This window comes from Sinocyclocheilus anshuiensis, unplaced genomic scaffold (genome assembly GCF_001515605.1).
Source record: "Sinocyclocheilus anshuiensis isolate Anshui unplaced genomic scaffold, SAMN03320099.WGS_v1.1 scaffold637, whole genome shotgun sequence".
NCBI lineage: Eukaryota > Metazoa > Chordata > Actinopteri > Cypriniformes > Cyprinidae > Sinocyclocheilus > Sinocyclocheilus anshuiensis.
This window is the reverse complement of record NW_015539816.1, coordinates 499,744-523,531: the sequence shown is the minus strand read 5'-3', so window position 1 is coordinate 523,531 and position 23,788 is coordinate 499,744. Positions and strand designations below refer to the sequence as shown.

The following is a 23,788-nucleotide window of genomic DNA, read 5'->3' as shown; positions in this document are numbered from 1 at the left end:
TTCAGTGTCACATGATCCTTCAGAAATCATTCTAATATGCCGTTTTGCTGATTATCAATATTTAAAACCGTTGAGTACATTTTTTTTTTCAGGATTCTTTGATGAATAGAAAGATCCAAAGATCAGCATTTACCTGAAATAAAATGCTTTTGTAACATTATACACTATTCCATTCAAAAGCTTGGAGTCAGTATATATATTTGGGGTTAAGAAATTATAGAAATGAATACTGTTATTTAGCAAGGATGCTTTAAATTGATCAAAAGTGATGATAGAGACATTTATAATGTTAAAAAGATTTACACATTATGATTTAACATAATAGTTAATGGTTTTTTAGCAGCAAATCAGAATATTAGAATGATTTCTGAAGGATCAGGTGAATGGAGTAATGATGCTAAAAATTGAGCTTTGAAATCACAGAAATAAATTATATTTGAAAATATTTCCAGATAGAAAACAGTTATTTTAAATAGTAAAAATATTTCAAAATGTTACTGTTTTTGCTGTATTTTGGATTTGCAGGCTTAGTGAGCAGAAGAGAATTCTTTAAAAGACATTAAAAATCTTACTGTTCAAAAACTTTTCACTGGTATGTTAGCCTATAGTTTGAAGTTAAAGATATCAATAATTAATAAGGTGAGTCTGAGATGTTTATTTGACAGTGATTTCACATTTCTTGTTTGTATGAAGGCTAAATACAAATAAAAGGTGAACATTAATTTATTTGTGCTTTTTTTTCTAAAAAATTAAATAGTTTTATAGGAAGAGGTTTGATAGACTTGGCTAATTAATTTTTCATAAGTTTGTAGGTACAGACATCTGTTGTGGGTGTTATTGGCAGTATTTATGAGGCTTTTTTTAATAGTGTTCATATCGATATCGGAATTATATTGTATCCACCAAAATTAAGAAATATATTGTGATATAAATTTTGGCCATATCGTCCAGCCCTACCTCCGGTAAAAACGGATAAACTTTGTTCTTAATATCCTCCTCCTTTGTTTTCTCTAACAGATGTCTGTTGTACATACGCTGCAGCTCTTCAAACATTGAACAAAATAAAACAAGTAAGAGCATTTTTTTTGAGAGAGCTCAACAACGCTCTAAATGTGTTGGCATAGCAACGTTCCCGTTTCCTTTTCCGCCCATCCTACGAAGGACGTCTCGTTTAATTCTAGGTTGAGGACACTTCGTATACGCATTCTACAGAGGATGCGACCTCCAAAGGAATCGACCTCCGGAGGGCGCAGCCTTCTAAATGAGACACAGCTTGTATTGTTGTTGTTTTTAGCGTTGGCATAACAACGCAATGGCATTGCCATAGAAACCAACGCACATTCCGTAAAACTAAAGAGTGCTTATGGACACACAAATCGGATATGAACAGTTGCGATACACTGTGTGGACAGTTAGTTCTTCAAATCAGATTATATGCGCATAGACACAAAAATGGGTTTTGGGCTGACAGTCTGAATGAGGCTTAAATGACTAACCTGTCATTGGAAGACTAGTTGAATTGTCAACCATAGAGACCCATTCCTAGCTAGAATCTTTTCACATTCAAATAGGACATTTTTATTCTGTCCTCCATTTTTGGCCTACTCTGTAGTTTGAAAGACATGAAAAATTAAACCGGTAATACAGGCACTACAGAAAACAGGGCTTTACTAATATATTTTCTCAATCTGACAATAACTAATGACTAAATATTGCCCAGGGTGGCTGGTGTAATTGTCTGTTGTCAGTATGCCAGACATAATTACGGCCGGCTCTCACTTTGAGACAAGGGTCTTTTCCCCCGCTCTCTCTGTCCCTTATCTCGCTTTCTCTCTCTGCTCCTAACCTACCAAGGTGTCCGTGTGTCCTTGTGGCTCCTTACTCCAGCGAGTGTCTCTGTCACGATCCCTGTCATGAAACATACATCATCCCCTCTCCCCTTCCTCCTCGGCTCCGTTCCTCCCTCATTTTACTGGCTGCCGGTCATTATCGCCTCTCCCTCTGTGTCTCTTCCCTCATCTCTCTGTGAACACGTGCATGCATGAGCTGCTTGTGTTATCCTGTCACTGACCTTGTTTTGTTTGCAAACCATAAAAACAACAAAAATGCAAATGAGAGCTTGAGTTTTGAATGCAGGTGGTAAAACACTAGGGATGTACAAAACTACACACTGTCAGAATCAACGAGTCTGTAAGTTACCTGAATGACTGGATGACTAATTGGTCTAGATTAAAAATAACCTTTTTTTTGTATTTCTTTGACAGTGTTTACATAAAACACATTCCTGCATTCCAAAAGAGCTGAACTAAGCACAACAGAATGGAACAGGAAGCAGGATTCTCGAAACGCAACACAACAGCCAAAAATATCTGTCTTGAAGATCTTAGGTGCTTTACTTAGCATGGTGTTTAGATGAGAATAACATATAATAATCTAGATAAAGAGAAAATAGACTACATATTTAAAATATTCAATATTATATATTTTGTAGACAAAAAGAGATAAACTATGCAACATACCCTAGTGAAAAATAAATATACTACAATGTATTTATTTAATTATACTAAACTGGTATACTTACTGTAAAGTCTGTTAAATTAAAACAACTTATTTTGTGCTTAATGCACTTTAATTGTGCAGAAGTAGTGCTGAAGTCCAAATAAAGATATACTGAATTATATTTAATTGTGCTAAAGTTGAACTATTGCAAGTATACTTCATGTACACTTTAAATATCTAGCATTTAAATACATATTTATTAAAGATCATACAATCCTCATCAACAGTGACATTAAAACACATTTAGGCTTAATATTCAGAAATGTGCATTGTGTACAAGTAGTACTCCAAATAAAGTTTAAATATAACTTTTACATCAGTCTCGAGCGATACATCAATAAATGTTAATAGATTTGTATGAAAGTATGAAATAAGTGCATTTTCAATATATTTCTTTTTTACTAGGGTATTCATGTCTAGATATAATTATTACAAATTTTCTAAATATCTAGATAAACTAGTCAACATATATCTAGATAAAATATTATACAATTTCTAGATAAATTATATATTATAATGATACATTTAGAAATATATAGAAAATAATGTATATTTTAGATCATATACAGTATATATTGGACAAAATATTTAACATATATTTAATATATATATATATATTTAACAAAATAAATAAATAAATCTTGATAACCCGCTCAAGTGTTATTATTATTAGCAAGTGAAAAAAACTGGATAAAATACATTTATATTTCTAATATTATACATTATATTATAGATTTTACATTTATTTTAGACATACATTATTTAAAAATCTATATAAACTAATCAGCATATATGTCTAGATAAAAATATTATATATTATCTAGATGAAAAAGTCAGCTTCACTAATCGACTAGTCAGTTGTTGGATGACTAGTCAATTAGTCAGCCATTGTGACCATCCCTAGGTAACATATCAGACACAGATATTCTAAACAACAAAGACTCAAAACGAAACAGTCAAATATTGTATGTGTGCACGTACAACAACACTGCAGTCTATGCGCTAGTTGCTGAAGCACGGTGCTAAGCTATCACTGTCTACTAACCTCTTGTTAATGACCAGAACCAGTATGCATTTGAAGGCAAATTGTATTTCATGGATGCTTGGGCATGAAAGAGAAATTTTGTTTTGCAGATCCATAAAAATAATTCATTAAAAACATGCATTTCTCTAGCATGTGCAGTCTCAGAAACAGCTCTTAAATTATGGCCAACTCCCGAGAGAGCAAGCGTGAGAGAAAGAGAGAAAGAAGGAGAGCCAAAGACAGGCAACCACTCGTCGAGCTAATAATGTTTGCGGCCATGACTTCAGCACCAATGCAAGCATTTGCCACCCATTTAATTTCAGGGGATAAAGTGAAAGCTCATATAATTTATCAAGAATTCAACAAAGAGTCTTGCGGAAATGTCAACCATGGCGACTGTAAGTGATATTTAAAGGTGGTGGTTCTTCTGGCAGACAATAAAAACTAAAGGGGAAACGAGAGAGGTATTCTTGTGCGTGACTTCTATTATTTATCATCTGTTGCTGTTCACCACTGTATCGTCGCCACAAAACCACAAATTATGAACTGCAGGAACACAGTTGCCAGATAATTTGTTCAATTATCCCAACGGCGGTAAGTACAGAAACGTGAATGCACTAGTTGGAAATTATACAGTCTTGAGTTGAGAGTGCCGTCCAACCAAGCAACATGAAAAACACCAGAACTTCCCTCTTGCCTAAAAAAAGCATCAAAAGCACATCAGAATGGTGTCAAGCCGAATAGCCACCGAAGTCCAAACCTCTTACCTGCTTGGCTGGTTGCGATGTTGATGGCCGCAAACAGTCGCTGGGTACGGCTGAGGTCGGACACGCCGTTCACGGCCTCGACCTCAAAGGTGTAGTTTGCGTGCGCTAACAGGTCGGTGATGATGACGTAGGTGTCCGTTAATCCACTCTGCTGTGGCACGTAGCCAACATTGCTCCCGCAAGGAAAGCACTCTTCCGGCTCCCAGGTGCAGCGGCGGCATATAATCCGGTACGTCACGTCATTACGGCCACCCGTGTCAGCCGGCGGGGTCCACTCTAGGCTGACGGTGGTGTGGTTGATGTTGTAAAGCAGGTTCTGAGGAGCTGATGGTGGCCCTGTAGTAGGAAAAGAGGGGGATGCTTAGATAAACATGTGACATATTTAATAGCACTCGAGACAAAAACACCATGGAAATATGAAAAATCTGGGCCCTTGGCAAATCCTGACATGCAGTTATACCGTAACCTAGATACATAGAGATGTTATGCCGAAGAATGCTGGGGAGTTGAACTTGAGTGCTACCAAGGTCGATGTAGACCAGGGATGTAGCAAAACAATGAAATTATGAAAAACGAGATACTGTTTTAAGGTAGAAAACCTTGAGATAAGACCACCTTGGTACTCATCTACTCGATAGCATTCCATTACTGAGCCAGGGAGTTATGAGTTTCCTGTGGAAAGAAAAGAGGTGATACAATTGGCAAAACACTTTTTTTTTGACTGCCAGGGTGACAGGGAGTCTAAGCCATGGAGTCACTTCCAGAATTTAAGAGTCAGATCATGAGCAAGTTGTCGCCCCGACAATAGCAACAGTGCAGGATTCCGCTCAGCCTACAATAACCAGCTCACAGACAGATGACCACAGTGGAAAACAACCCATCATCCCCTAATCCCCGCCAGTGCCAAGGAATCTGGCGCGTCTCATAAAGCAATGATTTATACTTTGCTACTTTTATCCAACCACCAAGCCCTTGCTTTTATCACCCTGATGTTTTTATAACGGCACCGCTGTCTGTTCAATATCTCTTTTATTAGAACTCGTCTTTGTGATGGTCTTGCATCATGGGTTTGCCGTTTTGGAGAGGTTCGATTTTTGTACCTCAAAGTGAAATAGCGACCCGTACATGTCCACTGGTGTGGAGCTGAATAGGCGTTTTCAATCTGTTCTCTAGTGGAGCTGAGATCACGAGAGGGATTGTGGGATTGACAACAGAGCAACTGGTGAGCATTTAAAAAAAAATAAAAAATGTTAGCAAGAGGTGAAAATGTCCACCAATGACGTCTCTCGTAGGAATTCAAAATCTGCAGATAGTTTTTATTGGTTTTTGTCTTTTTGTAGTTAACAGATTATTTATAAAAACAGCTGTCCACAAAAAAAATTGCAAAAGTAATCTAAATGTAAAAGTAGTGTAACTGAGTATGAAATATCATCCGATGCAGGTAAATTAAATACCGTGGGCCAGCGTAATTCCAAAACATCGCTGATGGGTGTGGACATTTCTGCGATTGATTTACTAACTGTGCAAATTTAAGAACACAGACGCAATATCTCATTTACATATCGACCAACGCAATATACCAAGCGCAGCGCAAATTAGCGTAGTCGCAAATAAAGAGTAAAGAAATAAAGAAGCCACAGTATGTTGAAATGAACTGGAGGCCAAAATATGAAGGGTTACAAGAAGTTTTGATAGACCTGGTATTGCGTGACTCCTAGTTGAGGGTTCCAAGTTGTCTTTTATTTCCTGAAGCAAATTAATAATAACATGGCTTGGCAAAAGATATGTTCGCATAATGTGTTCTTCTTGCATTCCAAATAAATTAATACGTGTGGAAAAAATCCTCTCCCTTCTACCACGCGCTCTGTTCTCTGGGGTGCCTTCTCCTAACAACAATAATTGCAGCCATTTCAAGTGCAAAATAGTTTAAGACAAGTTTTTTTGGGCGTTAAATAATGGCGCAAATACCAGTAATTTGACGAGTGCAAACGTTAGTAAATCGCATTGCGTGATTCATTTTAATACTCTCCTCCCATAACTTTTGCGTCTGAAAGGGAAACTCCTACAAATGCATATTCAATAAGGTCAGGCGCAAAGATAACTGTGTCCACGCTTTTTCAGTGCTAATTCGTCCTGACAGTACTATTTTAATGCCAAACGATAGTTTGCGCTGGCACAAGCTGTTAGTAAACCTGGCCCTGTATCTCTAATATGAACTGATAAATGATATGGTACCAGTATATTTTGCATATACTGTCTATATTGTGTAGTATACTTTGGGCATTCTGAAATAAAGTTTGCATTTTTACCTAAGTGATGTCGAGGTCATTTTGTCGCTACAAAATGCAAAGTCGTGTGTCGCCAGTACCGCCTGTCTGGGGACAAACTGGGGACATTTACTAACAAAACACTCAATGCATATGAATGAGGGGAAAGAGCAAGCATTAGAATTGTGTGAATGGTTAATATGACACTTAAAGTTTGCTCCTCATTAAAGCTAATGGCACACACATCCATCCATATTCATCAAAGTAGGAGGGGAACGAGTGAACGGAGAAGATGAAAGGGCCACCTGTGGCAGGTGAAGAGATGCGGTCCATCTCTCCATCTCTCTCTTCTCTGTATCTATCTCTCAAGCTCCAAGCACAACTTCACCTACTGATGCTAATGATGTCCCTCCTACTCCATTCCCCTCGGGGAGAGCCGCAACACACACACACACACTCATCCTCTTGAGACTTTAGCATTCTATTTCTATGGTTACCTATAAGAATAATAATAATAACACTAATGGCTCCATTTGGCAGGGCCTTCTCATTCCGCTCTTGAGTGGCAGAGATCAAGGGATTGTTTATCTTTAAATGGACAGTTGAGACAGGAAGGGACTCAAGTCAAGCTGTGATTGAGCATATCTATTCAAGCGACAAGGTAGCACTGAGATGAATCACTACTGGAAAGTTCCTATCGATTTAATTCTCGCAAAATGTTAAATAAAAGCACTGTAATCTAATAACAATCCATGATGTTGTTCAAATTTCATGATTTGAGGCTTTGTACGAAACTGCCCGGTCCGTTAATCACTTAATGCACAACAAGACAAGGCACCATGCCTGATCTAGATGTAGAACAAATTAATGTTTTAGACATATCCAAGCAAATATTTAAAGGGATAGTTCACCCAAAAATGATCCAAGCAAATATTTAAAGGGATAGTTCACCCAAAAATTTTAATTCTGTCATTAATTACTCACCTTCATGTTGTTCCAAACACGTAAGACCTTTGTTCATCTTCAGAACATAAATTAAGATATTTTTGATTAAATCTGAGGGCTTTCTGACCCTGCATATAGACAGCAATGCAACTGCCACATTCAAGGCCCAGAAAGGTAGTAAGGACATCATTAAAATAGTCCATATGACATCAATAGTTCAACCTTAATTTTATGAAACTGCGAGAATACTTTCGTGCACAAAGAAAACAAAAATAACAACTTTATTCAACAATTTCTTCTCTTCCGTGTCAGTTGATGCACGTTCACGACAGTACCATGATTCAAGGTTGAACCACTGATGTCACATGGAAATAATCTTAATTTTGTGTTCCAAAGATGAACAAAGGTCTTACAGGTTTGGAACGACATGATTTTCATTTGCATATGGCAAACGCATAATTAACTTTTTTTTATTATTATTATAATTAAAATAGTATAATTTATCTCTTTGTATACATGGAATCACAATCAAACATTTGGCATTTATGAAAATATTTTCTTCTCATTTTGTTCTTTCTTTTTTTTTTAAAGTACAGGGTGAAAACAACGAGTATCGAATGAAAAAGACTAAAGACTTTCCTGTCGAGTGTACATCTGGAGAGTCCTGCAGTCGTTTTTTTTATTTTTTTATTCACTGTTGAGAGCGTCATCGTCTGCTGGTTAACAACAAAATGCCCTCCGAGTTTACTGCTCTCATTTGCTCTTTCACACACGAGTGCATATGTGTTTCTATATATGTAATCTGTCATCTCCTCTGCAGTTTGCTTTGAGACTGATTCTGCAGGGACGCTGGAGGATGTCTGGGGGAAACTGGGACAAATATCTGCCACAGACAGCTTGATTCTCTACACCACAAACCAAACTATTCTTTAAATGGGTATGAAGCTTGCTTAAAGCCTGTGTGCACTCTTTCACACTCGTTCGTTTTGCTTTCCCCTTGAACCTTCTTTTAAAATAAGTTTAACCCACACTTTATAGATTGTATAGCCTCAAACCACCCACAGTCTGTTCACGGAGTATCTGATGAAGATTACACACAAAACTGCTAACTTCTCTTCTATTTTTTCCTGTGTTTTCTGTACAGTCGTTCACGGAAAGGGCCGTGCCATCTGAATTATTTTTTTCCACAGCGGTCTATTGTTGTGGTATAATTTATTTCAGATAAACCCGCCCTTAAATGGCGTTTAAAAACATAAAATGTGATTGATCGCTTTATATGCAGGTCTTGCCCTGTCCAAGTAGGCTGTTCTTGGCTGCAATGTGGACCACACTTTAAGCCTTTAGTCAAAAGATTAGTGACATTTCTAACAGTGATTTTTAACATGTAAAGGAGCTGAATATCCTTCCAATCCAAAAAGTGAGATAATAAATGCGAAAAAAGATAATAAAATCATCTTTAAATTTAGAAAAATGTGGTCACGATTCTTACCCTTGCTGTTTTCCTGTGAGAGAATGTTAATTAGGTCAACCTGCTGATCTTTTGTGTGTGTGTGTGTGTGTGTGTGTGTGCGTGCGTGCGTGCATGTGCGTGTGTGAAGCCTGAAGTCTCAGGCCAAGCAGCACTGGAGCTTAACTCCGGAATCCAGTTGTTATCTGCACATTGAGCAGCTCTTGGCTGTCTTAGTGCTACTCCTCCTAGTAAAGGATAATGGACCCAAAAATCTTGTCATTCACTCACCCTCAAGCCGTTCCAATCCTGTATGACTTTATTTTTTTCTGTGGAACACAGAAGATGAATCTTAACAAATATCCTATTTTCAATTTAATGAAAGGTAATGACATTTTTGTTGACTACACTGTAAAAAAAAATCCGTAAAATTTACAGTAAAAAACCGGCAGCTGTGGTTGCCGGAATTTTACCGTAAAAAATACGGTAGCAACCTGTAAATTATACGGTATTTTTCACTTCCAAAAACGGTATACTACCGTAAAATTGATGTCCAATACATGTAATGTCCAATACAGTTTTTCACCGTATATAGTAGGGGAATTTACCGTTAACCATTTAACAGGTTTTTACTGTAGCATTTTTACAGTCTTTTACCGTTAAATTCACGGTCATTTTTTACAGTGTATATATCTTTTGCAGTCAATATTGGAGTGAATAATGACTTAAATTTCGGTCTGTTTGTTACACAAAAGCAAAAAACATAGTATATACTCTTCCATTCAAAGGATATTGTAATGTGTTTAATGAAGTCTCTTATTTATTTGATCAAAAATACAGTAAAAACAGCAATATTGAGAAATATTATTATAATTAAAAATAATTGTTTTGTTTGAACATATTGTGAAATGTTTTTTTTTATTCCTTGGAATGGTAAAATTGAGTTTTCAGCAGCCATTACTCCAGTCTTCAGTGTCACATGATACGTCAGATATCAATCTAATAGCTGATTTACTGCTCAAGGAATATTTCTTATTTTTATCAATGTTAAAAAAAAAAACAGTTCTGCTAAATATTTTTTTGTGGAAATCATGATACTCTGTTCAAAAGAACAGCATTTATTTTGTAACAATGAAAAAGTCTGTACTATCACTTTTAATCAATTTAATGCATCCTTTCTGAAGAGAAAAAAAAAATGAACACAAAATTTTTAAAAGGTAGTGTCTATACGGGTTGTATTTATAGTGATTTTTTTGCCACAGAAGAAAGAAAGTCATACCGGTTTGGAATAACATGAGGATGAGTAAATGAGATTTCATTTTTTGAGTGTCTATCCCTTTAAGACTCACCACACTAATGAGGGTCCCAGAGGGCCGCTACTTCTGAACCGTGTTTAAACAGTCCAGCCACTAATCCTTAATCTACAAACATGGTACCTGAACTTTGGCCTTACTTGTACCAAGCACCATGGCTAGATTGAGGGATGGAGCCAAAGAGAGATGGTCGAGAGAGGCTGGTTTTATTACTGTACTCCTGTCCCTTAGCAACTGTGGGGAAAAGGAAAGTCTCACCCTCAGGGACACGTCAACGAATGGAGGTGACGATTCCAGAGCTTTAAGAGAGCTGAAAAGAGAGTATGTAGGTTATGCACTCTCACTTTCTCTTACTTTCTTTCTCACTTTTTCAATGTCTCCCGCTCTCCCTTTTCCTCTTTTTCTCTCTGTCATGAAGTCCCACCCTCCTACCGCCCCTTCCAGACCTTCGCTAGTGCCGACACCATGCGCAGCTGTCAAGTGATTGATGTCATCTCTGAAAGCTGTCAAGAACTCCCTTCTTTCGTTCTATCTAAAAAGAAAAAAAACTTATCTCGAACGCAGCAGGCTCGCCTAAGTATCGCCCATTTATCTTGACGCCTCACAGGTTGTGGTAAACCGGGAGAATGTACGCCATGCCATTGGGATTATTTTGTACTGTAGATAAAAATCTAAAATAAGTGAATATTTCTGAGAAACTTTGTGCTGTTTTTTTCTTCCTTTCAACAATGACAGACCTTTCTTCAAGTGAATATTCATTCCTTTCACTCTGGAAATCTGAATTTCATTAAGGTCGCTCTTAATCCGTGTTCTGGGGAGCTGAGTGCGTATTGACAGAGCTTAAGATTCGGTAGGTTTACACCTCGCTCATTTAAAAAGCTGTCCATCAGGGTGTTTATTCAGCGAATGTAAATTCACCCCCAATTACCATTCAGTTCCATGCGGCTTTAAATCCCCAAAAAAGAAATCTTCATCCCAGACAATTCAGATGGTCACAATAACTTAATCCCGAGATAATTAAGACAAGTCTGGTGAGGACAGTATTTTGCATGCACAACACTTCAAAAGAGATGCGATTTATGTTTGTTAAAAGTTTTTTGTTTTACCCCCTTGATTTGCATTTTTTCCCTCCTGTCACATCCTTATTATCCCAAACTCTTGCCAGATCCTTTATGACTCACTGTGATTTAAAATCCTCCCTTAATTCTTTGTGCATCTGGATTTCTTGTGGCCTACATCGTTCTACACTACTGTCCAAAAGTCTGGTAAGATTTTTTAATGTTGCTACATTTGTTTGATCAAAAATACTAAGAAAGTAAGAAATATTATTACAAAAAAAATAATCTTTTTCTATTTGAATATATTTTAAAATGTAATTTATTCCTGTGATGGCAAAGCTGAATTTTCAGCAGCCATTACTCCAGTCTTCAGTGTTACAAAATCATTCTGATTTAGTGTTCAAGAAACATTTGTTCTTTGTGAATAAAAAGTGTTCATTTCTTTTAAAAAAAAAAGATATATTTTTATTTTATATTTTTTATATAAAATAATTTATATTTTTATAATATATTAAAATTAAGATATAAATTAAGATAGCATATCACATAATATATCATGTATACTTATGCATCATCTTTAAGGGCCTGTGTCGTCATTATAACTGCATTTCCACATTGTACAACTCATATGACGTCACCATTCATTTTCCCTCTGAAAAAGCCATTGTGAGAAACTACACGACTCTTAATCCCTGCGTTCTGCGTGCATTTTTCAGTAACGTCAATGTTTTCATGCCCGGACAGAGTAACAACAGCCAGACTGCGGTCAGGGGAGTAACAGATCTGATGTGTACTTGGAGGGAAAGAGAAAGAGGAAGGCAGCGGAGACGAGAGTAATTGTGTGGTGAATTCGAGGCCTGTGTTTTCTCTGTTCTCTGATTGGGGAGCAATGGGCAACAATTAGACTAGCGTGTTTTAGTGTGATCATCTCTTTTGGAAAGCAGCGGTGAGACAAATGTGGGGGAGTTACTGTAAGAAGGAAGAAATGAGGGTGGATACATACTGGAAAATACTGTAGAGGTAAAGCGTAGTTGAATGATTAATGCATGACATATGTGTCATCATAGGATAGGCTGCACATCTGCCCTGATCCACAACAGCACAGCTAGGGTCTAATATGTTTCTCTCATCTACACAAATTACATTTGTCATTCTCTGTTGTCTACCGTAGCATCACAGCACAATTAACCAAATTAAAATCATCATTATATGCCTTTGTGCAATAATTAAAAAACAAAAGGGACTCAGGATGCAACTCAAGATAGATAGATAGATAGATAGATAGATATTGCAGCTCATATCACAATGTTTGTCAAAATAACTTGCAATAAAAGTTTTTTTTTTTTCAATATCGTACAGCCCTAATCCTTGCTTTAATGTGCTCTCTCCATCTCTTTGTCTTCAGGAAGTGAAGCACATCTTGAGATTCTACCTGATTGAACCTGTCTTTGAGCATATTTCCAGGTACCGACTCGCCCTGAACTCCCTCACCGCCTCTTTTCACCCTTGTCTGGCCTGTGTAAATAAGTCATCAATGGCTATAGAATAGACGTGTTATTCAAAAAGAGAGATGGCCAAGGAGAGGAAAGAAGAGGACAGGTGGTTATTAGAGGGAGGGAAGGAGAGGAAAGAACTGCTGAGACCTGCTTCCATTTGTTCCGACTGTAATTACCGGAATCGTTATGCCCATTCAAACTGAATCCAAACACCTGCCCACTCAGATTTTTGAGTTAAGTTGATTTATTATTATTTAAAAAAACAAAACAAAATCATGCTGGACAAATACTGTAAGACTGGACTATCATGTCTCATACTTAAATTAAGTAAGAACTACTAAGCAGTTAAAACAATTTTTTTTTCCTCTCTCTCCTTATTTTGCCTTGGGCACCAAGTGAGCCAGGACTGCCTCAGTGCCCCTTAAAATACAGAGGTGCCTGTCGCTTCTTTTAATTAAAATCTCATCTGACAGGAAACAGACAATTGCTTGGAATTGGGAATGAGATACGTCAGTTTGTGGATATAAATGAAAGGAAAGGAAAGGAAAGGAAAGGAAAGGAAAGGAAAGGAAAGGAAAGGAAAGGAAAGGAAAGGAAAGGAAAGGAAAGGAAAGGAAAGGAAAGGAAGATTGACAAACGGCTCACTCACTAGTGCAGGCAACAGATGGGGGGTCAGAGAGGGCTCTGTAGTAGCCGTCCTCGCAGTCACATCTCCATGAGCCCTCTCTGTCGTTATAACTGTGTGCGGGACAACGGGAACACTGAAGATCCTGAGATGAAGACTTGTAGAATCCACGACCACAGGCTGGATGGTGATGGAGAGAAAGAGAGAGAGAATTAGCATGTGTTCACATTTTGTATCATCTAGTGTTTGGATCAGACTGCCCCTTAAGCACTCTCATAAGAAAGAAAGAACATGTCTCTTTAATATCTCAATTGTTTCTTCTCAAATTCTCAGATCGTGGTCAATGTATCTCTTCTAGGGTTTTAGAAGAGATCTCAACATTTGCTATCAAAAATCTGAGATTTTAACATGAACTCAAACAATTCTTATTCAATTCTCCCAGGAGCAAATTATCAGAGATATGCAAACCATATGAATTTTATATTTACAGCCAGTGGTGTTATGTCCATGGAGGCAATCAGTAGGCTAATTTCTATTGAAGAGACCAATTTATATGACAGATTTTAATGTAGGCTTTAAACATACGTAAACATTATTTAATTACCATTATAACTAGCTATCTCACAAATTTTTGCTCACTCAGTGTTTTTTTAACTTTACAGTGGGGTAATTTTGGTGCAGTAGCACGAGATTCAATTCAAACTTTGAATTGAATAAAAAATGACAAGTAAGCAGTCAGTAATAAAATAAGAACAAATAAAGAAATTAATAATGATAGCACAAATAAAAAATAACGACAGGCCTTCAAATTAAATAAATTGCTTTTTAGTTTTTCAGGTAGGTCTAACAGTAGGGGTAAGATATATATATATTTTTTTTTTTTTTTTTTACCAATTATCCAAATAATGTTTAGTCCTAGAAAGCTATTATTATCAGAACACGTGAGCATAACACAGCGGTTAGCAGATCAATGAATGAGAGGGCAGAAACTAAACAGAAATAAAAAATTTAAGATAAATATATACATTTAAAAAAAATGACAAAAACACATAACAAAATTACTCAAACATAAAGTGAATTAAAATAAAAAAAGTTAATTCAAAACATTAATAAATATATAATATGTAAATTATACTAAAATAGCACTGTTTATAGCAGGAATTTTGTCAACAACTGTCCTTTTTTTCTCCTACGGTGTTTTAAGACACAAGTCGATACATAGAAAAATAAATAATCATAAAGAAATATGAAAAGATCAAATTCTGAGCACTAACATTTTCTGCTGGGTCATTACAACATACACTGAGTCACTCATATGTTGCATCAGGCAGGGGCCTTATATTCCTGATCACCCCAAAAGCACTAGTATGCTTGCCTTTACACCACCTCTAGCAGTCAGAAATGTCCTAGAGGCAAGGTTACTGTGGAAAATAGGAAACTTAAATGGATTATTTCAGTATTTCACCTTTTATGAGAGGAAAAAAGGACATCCCACAGGCAGCCAGGGATCAGAGACAAAGCAGAAATTAGGGCCAGATCGCTTTAGGCTATGCACAAGAATCACCCTCACACGTTCCAATGACAACGAGTCATTTACTCCCACTCTTTATTTCATATGCCCATATGGGCTGAATTGCCAACGAAGCATTATAATCATATATTACTATTTGCATTATAATTAGACAACATTAAATACCTAATAAAATGATTGTTCCCTTTTATTCAGTTTTTCATTACTTTATAATTCATCACTAGAAACGGTGGTGTTAATTAACCTTCTGAAAAAGAAAAAAAATGCAGAGAGAACAAGTCTGGGGTGATTCCACAGACTGAGGTATTTTCTAGTTCACATCAGTAAGCAAAGAGAAATAAGCTATTTTCGGTTTGGCCTTTTGGTCTGCACTGCTGAGAGCCACTAATCCACACTTAGCAGCTGTTTGCTTAAACCCCCTTCAGCCTAAAGAGGGAATCGGGCCCACATGATTTTTCTTAAACCCCAACCATGCCCGCATCCCCTGGATAAATATTACTTTGTTCACAGCTATGCATTTTAATGATTATTACCAGGGACACAACACTACTGATTATCAATTCCCAGCCTAATTTTTAGATCTCAGTAGTTGCATTATTTTCTAAAGGCCTTCAAAAAGAGGAGAAAAAATCCTGCAGCTTTCCGTGACAAGACTAAAATGGAGATCGCATAGGAGGTCGACCGATTTCCTTATTTTAAACACCACCTTGTTGAGATGGGGGGTGGCTGAGGGATATGGTATCCTCATTTCAGCTACATGAAAGCCCTGTCACTGTGTATTTAGCTCAGAAGCATGGCATGGTGTGGCTGTGCAACGTAAAGAACAAGAGCCTTCTGAGGCTGAGAAGTGGAGGAAAGGGATGTGATTTTATCTGGGATCTTTCTCAACCAGTGAGGACTTGTAATTGAAAGCAGCAAGTCTAGTTCTTGTTGTAAGGAGGTGGTGCTGGCAAAGTGTACCGTGAAATAGCCGTGGTTTAATGGTATTTATGTATTTTTCCATTTAGTATTCATTTAATTGTATTGAATCATTTTTCATTGTATAAATGAAATAATTACACCAAAAAAAAAAAAAAGAAACATATTCAACAATATATGTGTAGAGTCAAAACATACAGTATTAAGATTCCTTTCCATATATTTATACAGTGTTGTCTCTGAACAAGGGATTTCAAACCATTGGAAAGGAGAAGAAAAGAAGGAGAGGGAAAATGAACAGGAAAAGAAAATGCTGAATACAGGAGGAAAAGGAAGGGACAGTAAAGTAAAATAACCGGTAAAAGGAAAGGTAAGAAAGAAACAGGAAAAGGAGAAGACAACTAAGAAAATGCACAAAAACAGAAAATGAAACAAGAAAATGAAAAAGAACAAGAAAAGAAAAAAGGAAAAGGGAAAGATAAGGAAGACAAACAGGAGAAAGTACAAGAAAGGTAAGAAAAGAATAAAACAAAAGGAAAATGAAGGGAAAGGGAAAAGGAAAATGGAAAAAGGTAAAAGTAAAAAGTAAAGGAAAAGGAAAAGGAAAAGGAAAAGGAAAAGGAAAAGGAAAAGGAAAAGGAAAAGGAAAAGGAAAAGGAAAATGGAAAAAGACAGGTACAGGAACATGAAACGTGAGCAGAAGAAGCAAGAAAAGTAACAGGAAAAGACCAGGTCAGGAAGATAAACAAGAGAAGGAACAAAAAAGTAAGTAAAGAACAAAACAGAAAAGAAAACGGACAAGGAAGGTAAGGTGAGGAATGGGGAAATGAGAAGGAACAGCAGAGATAAGGCAAGGAATGAAAACAGGGAAAGAAAAGGGGAAAGGGAAGGAATGAAAAGAAAAACACTCTCAGAAAAAAAGGTACAAAAGCTGTCACTGGGGCGGTACCTTTTCAAAAGGCACACCTTTGTACCTAAAGAGTCCATATTGTTACCTTAAAGGTGCATATAAGTACCTAAAGTGTCCATATTAGTACCTAAAAGGTACAAAAGTGTACCTTTAGAAAAGGTACTGCCCCAGTGACAGTTTATGTACCTTTTTTTCTGAAAATGAATGATCAAAAAAGAGAAACAGGACAAGAGAAGGGAACAGGAAAGGGAAAGGGAAGGAATGAAAAGATGATGGAAAAAAGGAAACGGGACAGGAAAGACAGAAACCATTTTCCTGGTAAGCTGGTGTGTCTGTTAGTTTTAGTTTTCAGCTCTGAGCCAATCTGTATGGGGAAAAGATCCCGCCTGAGCCCGAGAGCTCAAGACCTGGCTGTGGGCACTCAACGGCTCTCTCGTGAACACACTAAGATTAGCGCCATCGCAAATCACCAAAACAGGAGGACTCTCGACTGCCGACTCGACTGGCTTTTTACGTCTCTGAAGCGGGGACGGTTTATTTTTACATCCGTGTGATCAGGATTTGTTTATCGCGGCGTCTGAGAAGCCAAAGTATCCCCGAGTTGTTTACACAAGTAACCAACCAGCAAATTAGGCCTCAAATCAAATGTAGCGCTGACACAGGGGCCCGCCTGAGAACCTGTCTCCACTCCACCTCTCTGGTTTTACTATGAGTGACATGCACAAACACGGCCATTTCTGGGGCCCAAATTCCTGCCCTCCCAACACAGATGCGCAAATACTGGCGCTGAACTAGTCAAAAAACACGCTACCATTGTGCTAACGCACTAACCCACCACCGCAGAGATAAATGATAGCTTTGTTTTACCCTTCCTGACAGCTTTATTTCTGTGGGAGAAAAAGATGAGGTTTGCCCAATTATGCCTCCTTCTGCCATGCTGCATAATGTCTGCTAGAATGTAATCATGACTGAATTAGCGCTACATGACCCCGTGTGCCAGCGGCTCTTGAGAGCATGCTAACCAATCTATGAAACTGACATTGAGATGATATCCTCCACTTAACTGCCCATTTCGGCTCTGAATTGAAAACATGTTCTGCCAACATAACCGCTTGGCTGCTAAATTGTGAAACGGAAAGGAAAAACACTAGCTTAGACAAGTTTAAAAAGTTTGCTGAAGGACTTGGTGAGCACTGGCTTTATTCGAGCTGCCACTAGCATGAAGGCGAGCTAATGGGATGTGCTTGTTGACATGGGCACGCAGAGCAGGCAACAGCAACCTCATTTACTGCACAAAGAAATTAGTCGGCCCCTTAGAAACACAGGTTGAGGTTAAACAGAACAACAGAGAAAGAGATTAAAACAGCCTGACATTCCTCCCAGAGTCTTTAGCAGGCAGCAAGTGCCAGCGTCGCTAATTTACCTTTCAGTGGTCAAGCCCTCTGGTTCAGCTAAAGGGGAAAAAACAGGTCTCTCAGCAGTTCTTACATGGCACTGATAATGCAGGAAGACTTTGCTTCTATAATATCCCAATCTCTAATATGTATTCTGCACAAGCCAGTCACACAAAAATCATGTCTAGACATTTGTAACGAGACTTCTGATACTGATTTCCTCAAAATCAGCTTTAGCACTATTTTTGGCCTTTGCAGCAATAAATCCCTCCTCATTTTTAAAGACTTAGTCGAGAGATGTAATGGCAACCCAGAGGTAAAATTCAAGACAATGTCCAGCTGAACTGCACAGACTGCTGACTTGTCTAAAATTAGCGTATTGACTACGAAATTCTCTAACAGTCCTCCCTCTAGGGAGGGTGAGGAAATGTCCTAATCACAGGCTTTCTTAAAGCAAGTGCTGGTTTTTCTTTTGGTCTTGTGCTGTTAGTTGTTTTCTCTTGTTGGCTTTCTTTCGGTGAAATTTCCTATAAACCTCTGGACTGCCCTTTGTAGACCTCAGTATATTATTTTCTGATCTTAAGCTATGTTCAGAATGGAACAGTAGTTTGCTACTAAAAGAATACTGCATAGCACACACTTTGTACTGAAAAAGAAGTGTGCTTAATTGTATTGAATATGCACTTGTAGAATATTTTTTGGTGTAAAAAATAATTAAAGTATATATTTAAAAAAAAACTGTACTTACAGATAAACAGGCCACATAATTGTACCTCAAGAGAATACACTTTCATGACTATGATTCTTAACACACAAGTACACGTTTAAAAAGTGCACTTTGTTATTTTTTCATTTGTTCAAGTTTTACTTTATAGTAAACTTTAAATAATTATATTTTAATAATGTTTTGTCATGCTTTAAATCAATTGACATGCAGTTTAGTGTCGCATTTAGACAGCAAGTATATTATTTGAAAGTGTATTATTTCCATAATAAGTACTTTTATTTTCAGAAGGGCTGCCTTTGTAAAGGACTTTTTAATAATAAGTGAAATAGTTTATAGAATATTATTTAACTATAAATGTTTCAAGTATTATGTCACCTTATTGTCACATGACCTCGTATACGATATATTATCGTATATGAGTGACGTACTGCTAACATCTAGGAAATAAATAGGTAAAAGTCTAAACATTTGACATTCAAATAAAATAATGAGTTTTAAAAACAACTAATTCAATTCCATCACACTGGTAACGCAAGGTCAAGTCAAGCTCAATGCATTGTAGGATGCAGTATCTCACGCAGCGTGCTCTGTTGTATACTGCACATTTTGGCAAATGTAGTAGGTCATCTGCATATCTCATATAGAACTTGCTCATACTGTGCACAGCACACAAATAACATTTCCGCAGTATATATATTAAGCAGCATGCTAGTATGTGATCACACTACTTGGAAATGTTTAGAACTACAGTTTATCTGATGACATCTGTGCATCTATGCGAGTTATAGAAATTATCTGAAATTAATTATAGTGAAACTTGTCTTTGCCTCATGCTGTAAAAAAGTAAACAAACAAGATTAGCATTATATTTTTTACTCTTGAATAGTGCACTTTCTGGCTATGAAAATAAATAGTTATCAATAGATACTATTATTTCCACCCCTGATGAAAGCACTCTGAGAGAAACTAAAATCTTTCAAACTCACAGAAAGCCTGTTTCCATGCTGTCAGCCCTTGTGTGGCAAGCATTTTAATCTTTCCCCCTAAGAGGGCTAGAAATCTACCCAACTCCAGGAAATAGGCCGAGGGTACAAAGGAAAGGGGAAGAATCAAAAGGCAGCAAGAAAGCAACACATCAGGATGGGGTCCGGTTTTGGCCCTGTAGCCTTTGCATTTCTCCTACAACTGCTAGACTGAGACGGGGAGCCGTAACGCTTACAGAAAAAAGCCGAAAAGTTGGATTAGAGGGTTGTGAAAATGTCAGATTAAAATGTTAAAAGATGGATCTTGTTCGGCGCTATTCGCACAGTGCCCCACGCATTACTGGGAGCGAACAGGTTGGATTAGGGGTGTGTTCCTTTACATGCAGACAAGAATCTCATTCATGGCAGCTACCTGTGTGGAGGAGAGATAAGTAGCTTTCCGTCAGAAACAAAGAGAAGATTAGCATTCTCTTACACTGTGCTGAAGGACACACCAGGATACCCTCTGAAGCCCTCAGAGAGGAACAAGAAAGACTTGTGAAGAAAGAACAGATCAAAGCCTGCCAGAGTCCTCCTAAATATAGTTAAAATGTTAACTTCATGAATCGTGCAAAAAAACAGCTGTTCGCTTAAAAAAAAAAAAAGTCATCAGTGCTCATTTAAAAAGTAGATAACATTTTTTTGGGGGGGGGATTAGGTCTATGAATGAAACACTAATAAAAAAAAATAATTGTGAAAGGGTAAAAACAAACACTGAGGAAAGAGCTCTGGCACAAACCTTCAGGAAAAGCAGCTGTTAAAATCATTTGCATGCCGCTAAGCTAAATACATTTTACAACACATGTAATGGCATCTTTTGTGCACAACACAATGGCACAACAATGCTTCTCTTTTACATGTATATTTTAAACAGAATAAGGCAGGAATGTTATATCTCCGCAATTACTGCTGAATGCATTATGCTTTGACAGTCACATTTGTGTTGGCTGGAGGTGGACATTGTCGCTGCCAAGAAAAGATCTTTCAACTTGCTCCTCATTTCTCATGTGAGGCGGACTGCAAATAAATGTGATTACGCTCGAAATACGGCCTGGATGGACATAAAATTGTGGCAAAATACTGAAAGAAGGGATCTGTAAAATGTTATTGCTGTTAAACAGACCAAAAAAGGGAGAGATCCATTTCAGTTAAATACAACAGCTCAACTCATCCCAATAGCATCTGCCCAGATGGCTTTCCTGGCACATGATATGTTCTGTGATAGCAGAAAAGAAGGAAACATGAAATGTCACTTTTACAGTGAAAAGAAGCACTTTTAGAACAAAGCGGCCTTTTAGGAAAAAAAGGTTTTGGGCTTTCACCAGAATTTAAAATGCCTCAGGTGAAATGCTTCCTTCCAAGTGTAAATGCTGGTCGCTTGTTTGCGGCTGATTGCAAAATAGAAAATAGAAGCATATCCTGAGGCAACCGCACATCCCCTTCCATGTCATTCAGCCTGATTTACTGCATTGATCAGCAAATGGAAAACAAAGAAATTTTAACATTAAACAAACGACGCCACAAATCATTAGCTACGTTTATAAGACTTCGGCTCTACAATTCTGAAAATGTGAATCAGATTGCAAAGAATCTGAAATTGGATTGCATTTTTTCGTTTTGACAAAAATTAGTGCATGTAAACATATCAATTTATAGCATAAAGCCCCGTTCACACCAAGGACGATAGCTATAAAGTAGGGATATGCCGGTATCAAATTCTCATGTTGCGATTAATTGCTAATGCTTTTATCAGGGTATACGGTATTATCACAATATTGAAATTTAGTTTAAAAAAAAAAAGTGCTGTCATAATACAGTATAACAGGTTTAATAACTTTTTTCTTATAACAAAAATAACTGAACATTTAAATGCAATAAAGCAATACAGAAAAATGTATAAAGTTAAAAGTTTTACACAGATTAAAGTGCAAAAGAACTATAAAGACCAATAGGTATCACTTTACAATAAGACCTCATTAGTTAACCTTAGTTAATGCATTAACATTCACAATGAGCAATAGCTACATTTGCTACAGAAGTTATTGATCTTTGTTCAAAAAATACAAGTCTTTGTTCATGTTAGCTCATTAAATAACATAGTTTTACATAGTTTTTCTTATTTATCTATTTACATAATAATATATATTATAAAACATTTCTTCTAAGTACTGTACTGTATACAAAGTTTTGCCTATTAAATTCAATTCACCCAACATCCTTAACATTCTTATCCTTAAGATCCTGTAACTTTTAGTCTTATGTATATAATCACAAAACATCAAATAACAAATAACCAGCCATTTCCTGTTTTAAGATACTGTACACAAACTCAGCTTTGCTTTTGCATGGGAAAGTGCAAAACATGAGCTTCCTCAATCCAACAGTGTTGAACACGTAATTCCTGTCATGTTTAATGCAAAACTTCAGTTCAACACAATAAAGCTGAAAGTGACTCAGCAGAGAAATCTTTTTTTTTGACTCAGCAGGGAAATGCAGCATTACATCAAATGCACATATTTTGACAGCGAGAACAAAAACGCTGAAGCAATGCGAAATAAATAGCCGATGTGAATAGCCAGGAATCTTTGTCATTTCGCTGGTAACGTTGTGATTTCCGTGGTGTCACCGGGGTCGCTCACGGGCTGGGCATGGGGTCAGTGAATATTAACTTCATTTACACATGGTTGCAAACAGAGCAGCTTGCACAATGCAGGCCTGCCTGCTCTGCTTAGTAACGTGAGCAGCCGAGCTGACAGGTCACTGCCAGGCTGGAAGATGGATGAGCTGAGCAGCTGACCCTTGGCTTGCCTGAGGAGCCAGCTCTATGGCTTCTTTCCCCTCTGAACAAAGACCCCCTACCAGCAAACGCCCTGCTCGCAACTCCAGCAGCACTAACAGGTCCCGACATCTCCATCAACCCTTGCACGCACACACACACAAGCAGATTTTGATAGGCTTAGTCTTTTTAGCTCAACACACCAAACCAAATGCTCTTTTATGCACGCATACACACACTATGGGTGGTTTACCCCCTTTAGCTGCCTAAACGCTGGCACACACACTTCTCTTTTCGAATTGCTCTCTGCTCATCCGTACTAATGGATACAATTGGACAAGCGGACACTGTGTTAAAAGCAACGAAGCAGCCGTATTTGTGTGTGTGTGTGTGTGTGTGTTCGGAGCAGCTTTGGCCCGAGGCGACCGGGTGAAAGTGATATGTGACCAGGTCGAAGGCCTTAACACTCAGTGAGCATCAGGGAGGGTCTGTTGTCAGAGTGACTCTCCTCTGGGAGAGTGGCAGAGCAGGAGACTCAGCAGCTCAATCTCTTCCTAAGAGCAAAATCAATAACTTATTACATAACTGCACACTTTTCTCCTTTACAGAGAGAGAGGGAGAGAGAGACAGAGAGAAGGAAGGAAGGAAGGAAGGAAGTCTTAGGAGGCTTGTTCTAGTATGAAAATGTCCTTTTTTACAAGAGCCCACGATAACAATATCGTGCATATTCATTACCGTGATATATCGCATTACCGAATACCGGCACAAGTCTACTATAAAGATAACGAAAAAGATTTAGTTCTAAAAATCCTTCTCAATATTAAAGAATAGCAGAGTCCACACCACAACTATAATGATAAAGGCACAGAGAAACGATATCGTTGGAATCATTTTCAGAACGATTTCTTCCAGCTGATGAACGATACAAACATTGACAGTTAATCAGAATCCATCCTGCTATAACGAGCTCGAGAATTTAAAGCGGCATATGCACGTGCGCATAGAATAA

General features: G+C 37.5%; 1 protein-coding gene across 1 annotated transcript in view; it reads right to left on the bottom strand.

Annotated features, from left to right (window-relative positions):
* Positions 1-23,788, bottom strand: part of epha7 (eph receptor A7) — a 101,018-nt gene that overhangs the window by 64,104 nt on the left and 13,126 nt on the right. The window contains exons 4-5 of the mRNA XM_016480005.1: positions 13,526-13,681; positions 4,351-4,686 (exon numbers count right to left, since the gene is read on the bottom strand). Coding sequence (XP_016335491.1) covers positions 4,351-4,686; positions 13,526-13,681 — 492 coding nt within the window. The remainder of the gene's footprint in view (positions 1-4,350; positions 4,687-13,525; positions 13,682-23,788) is intronic.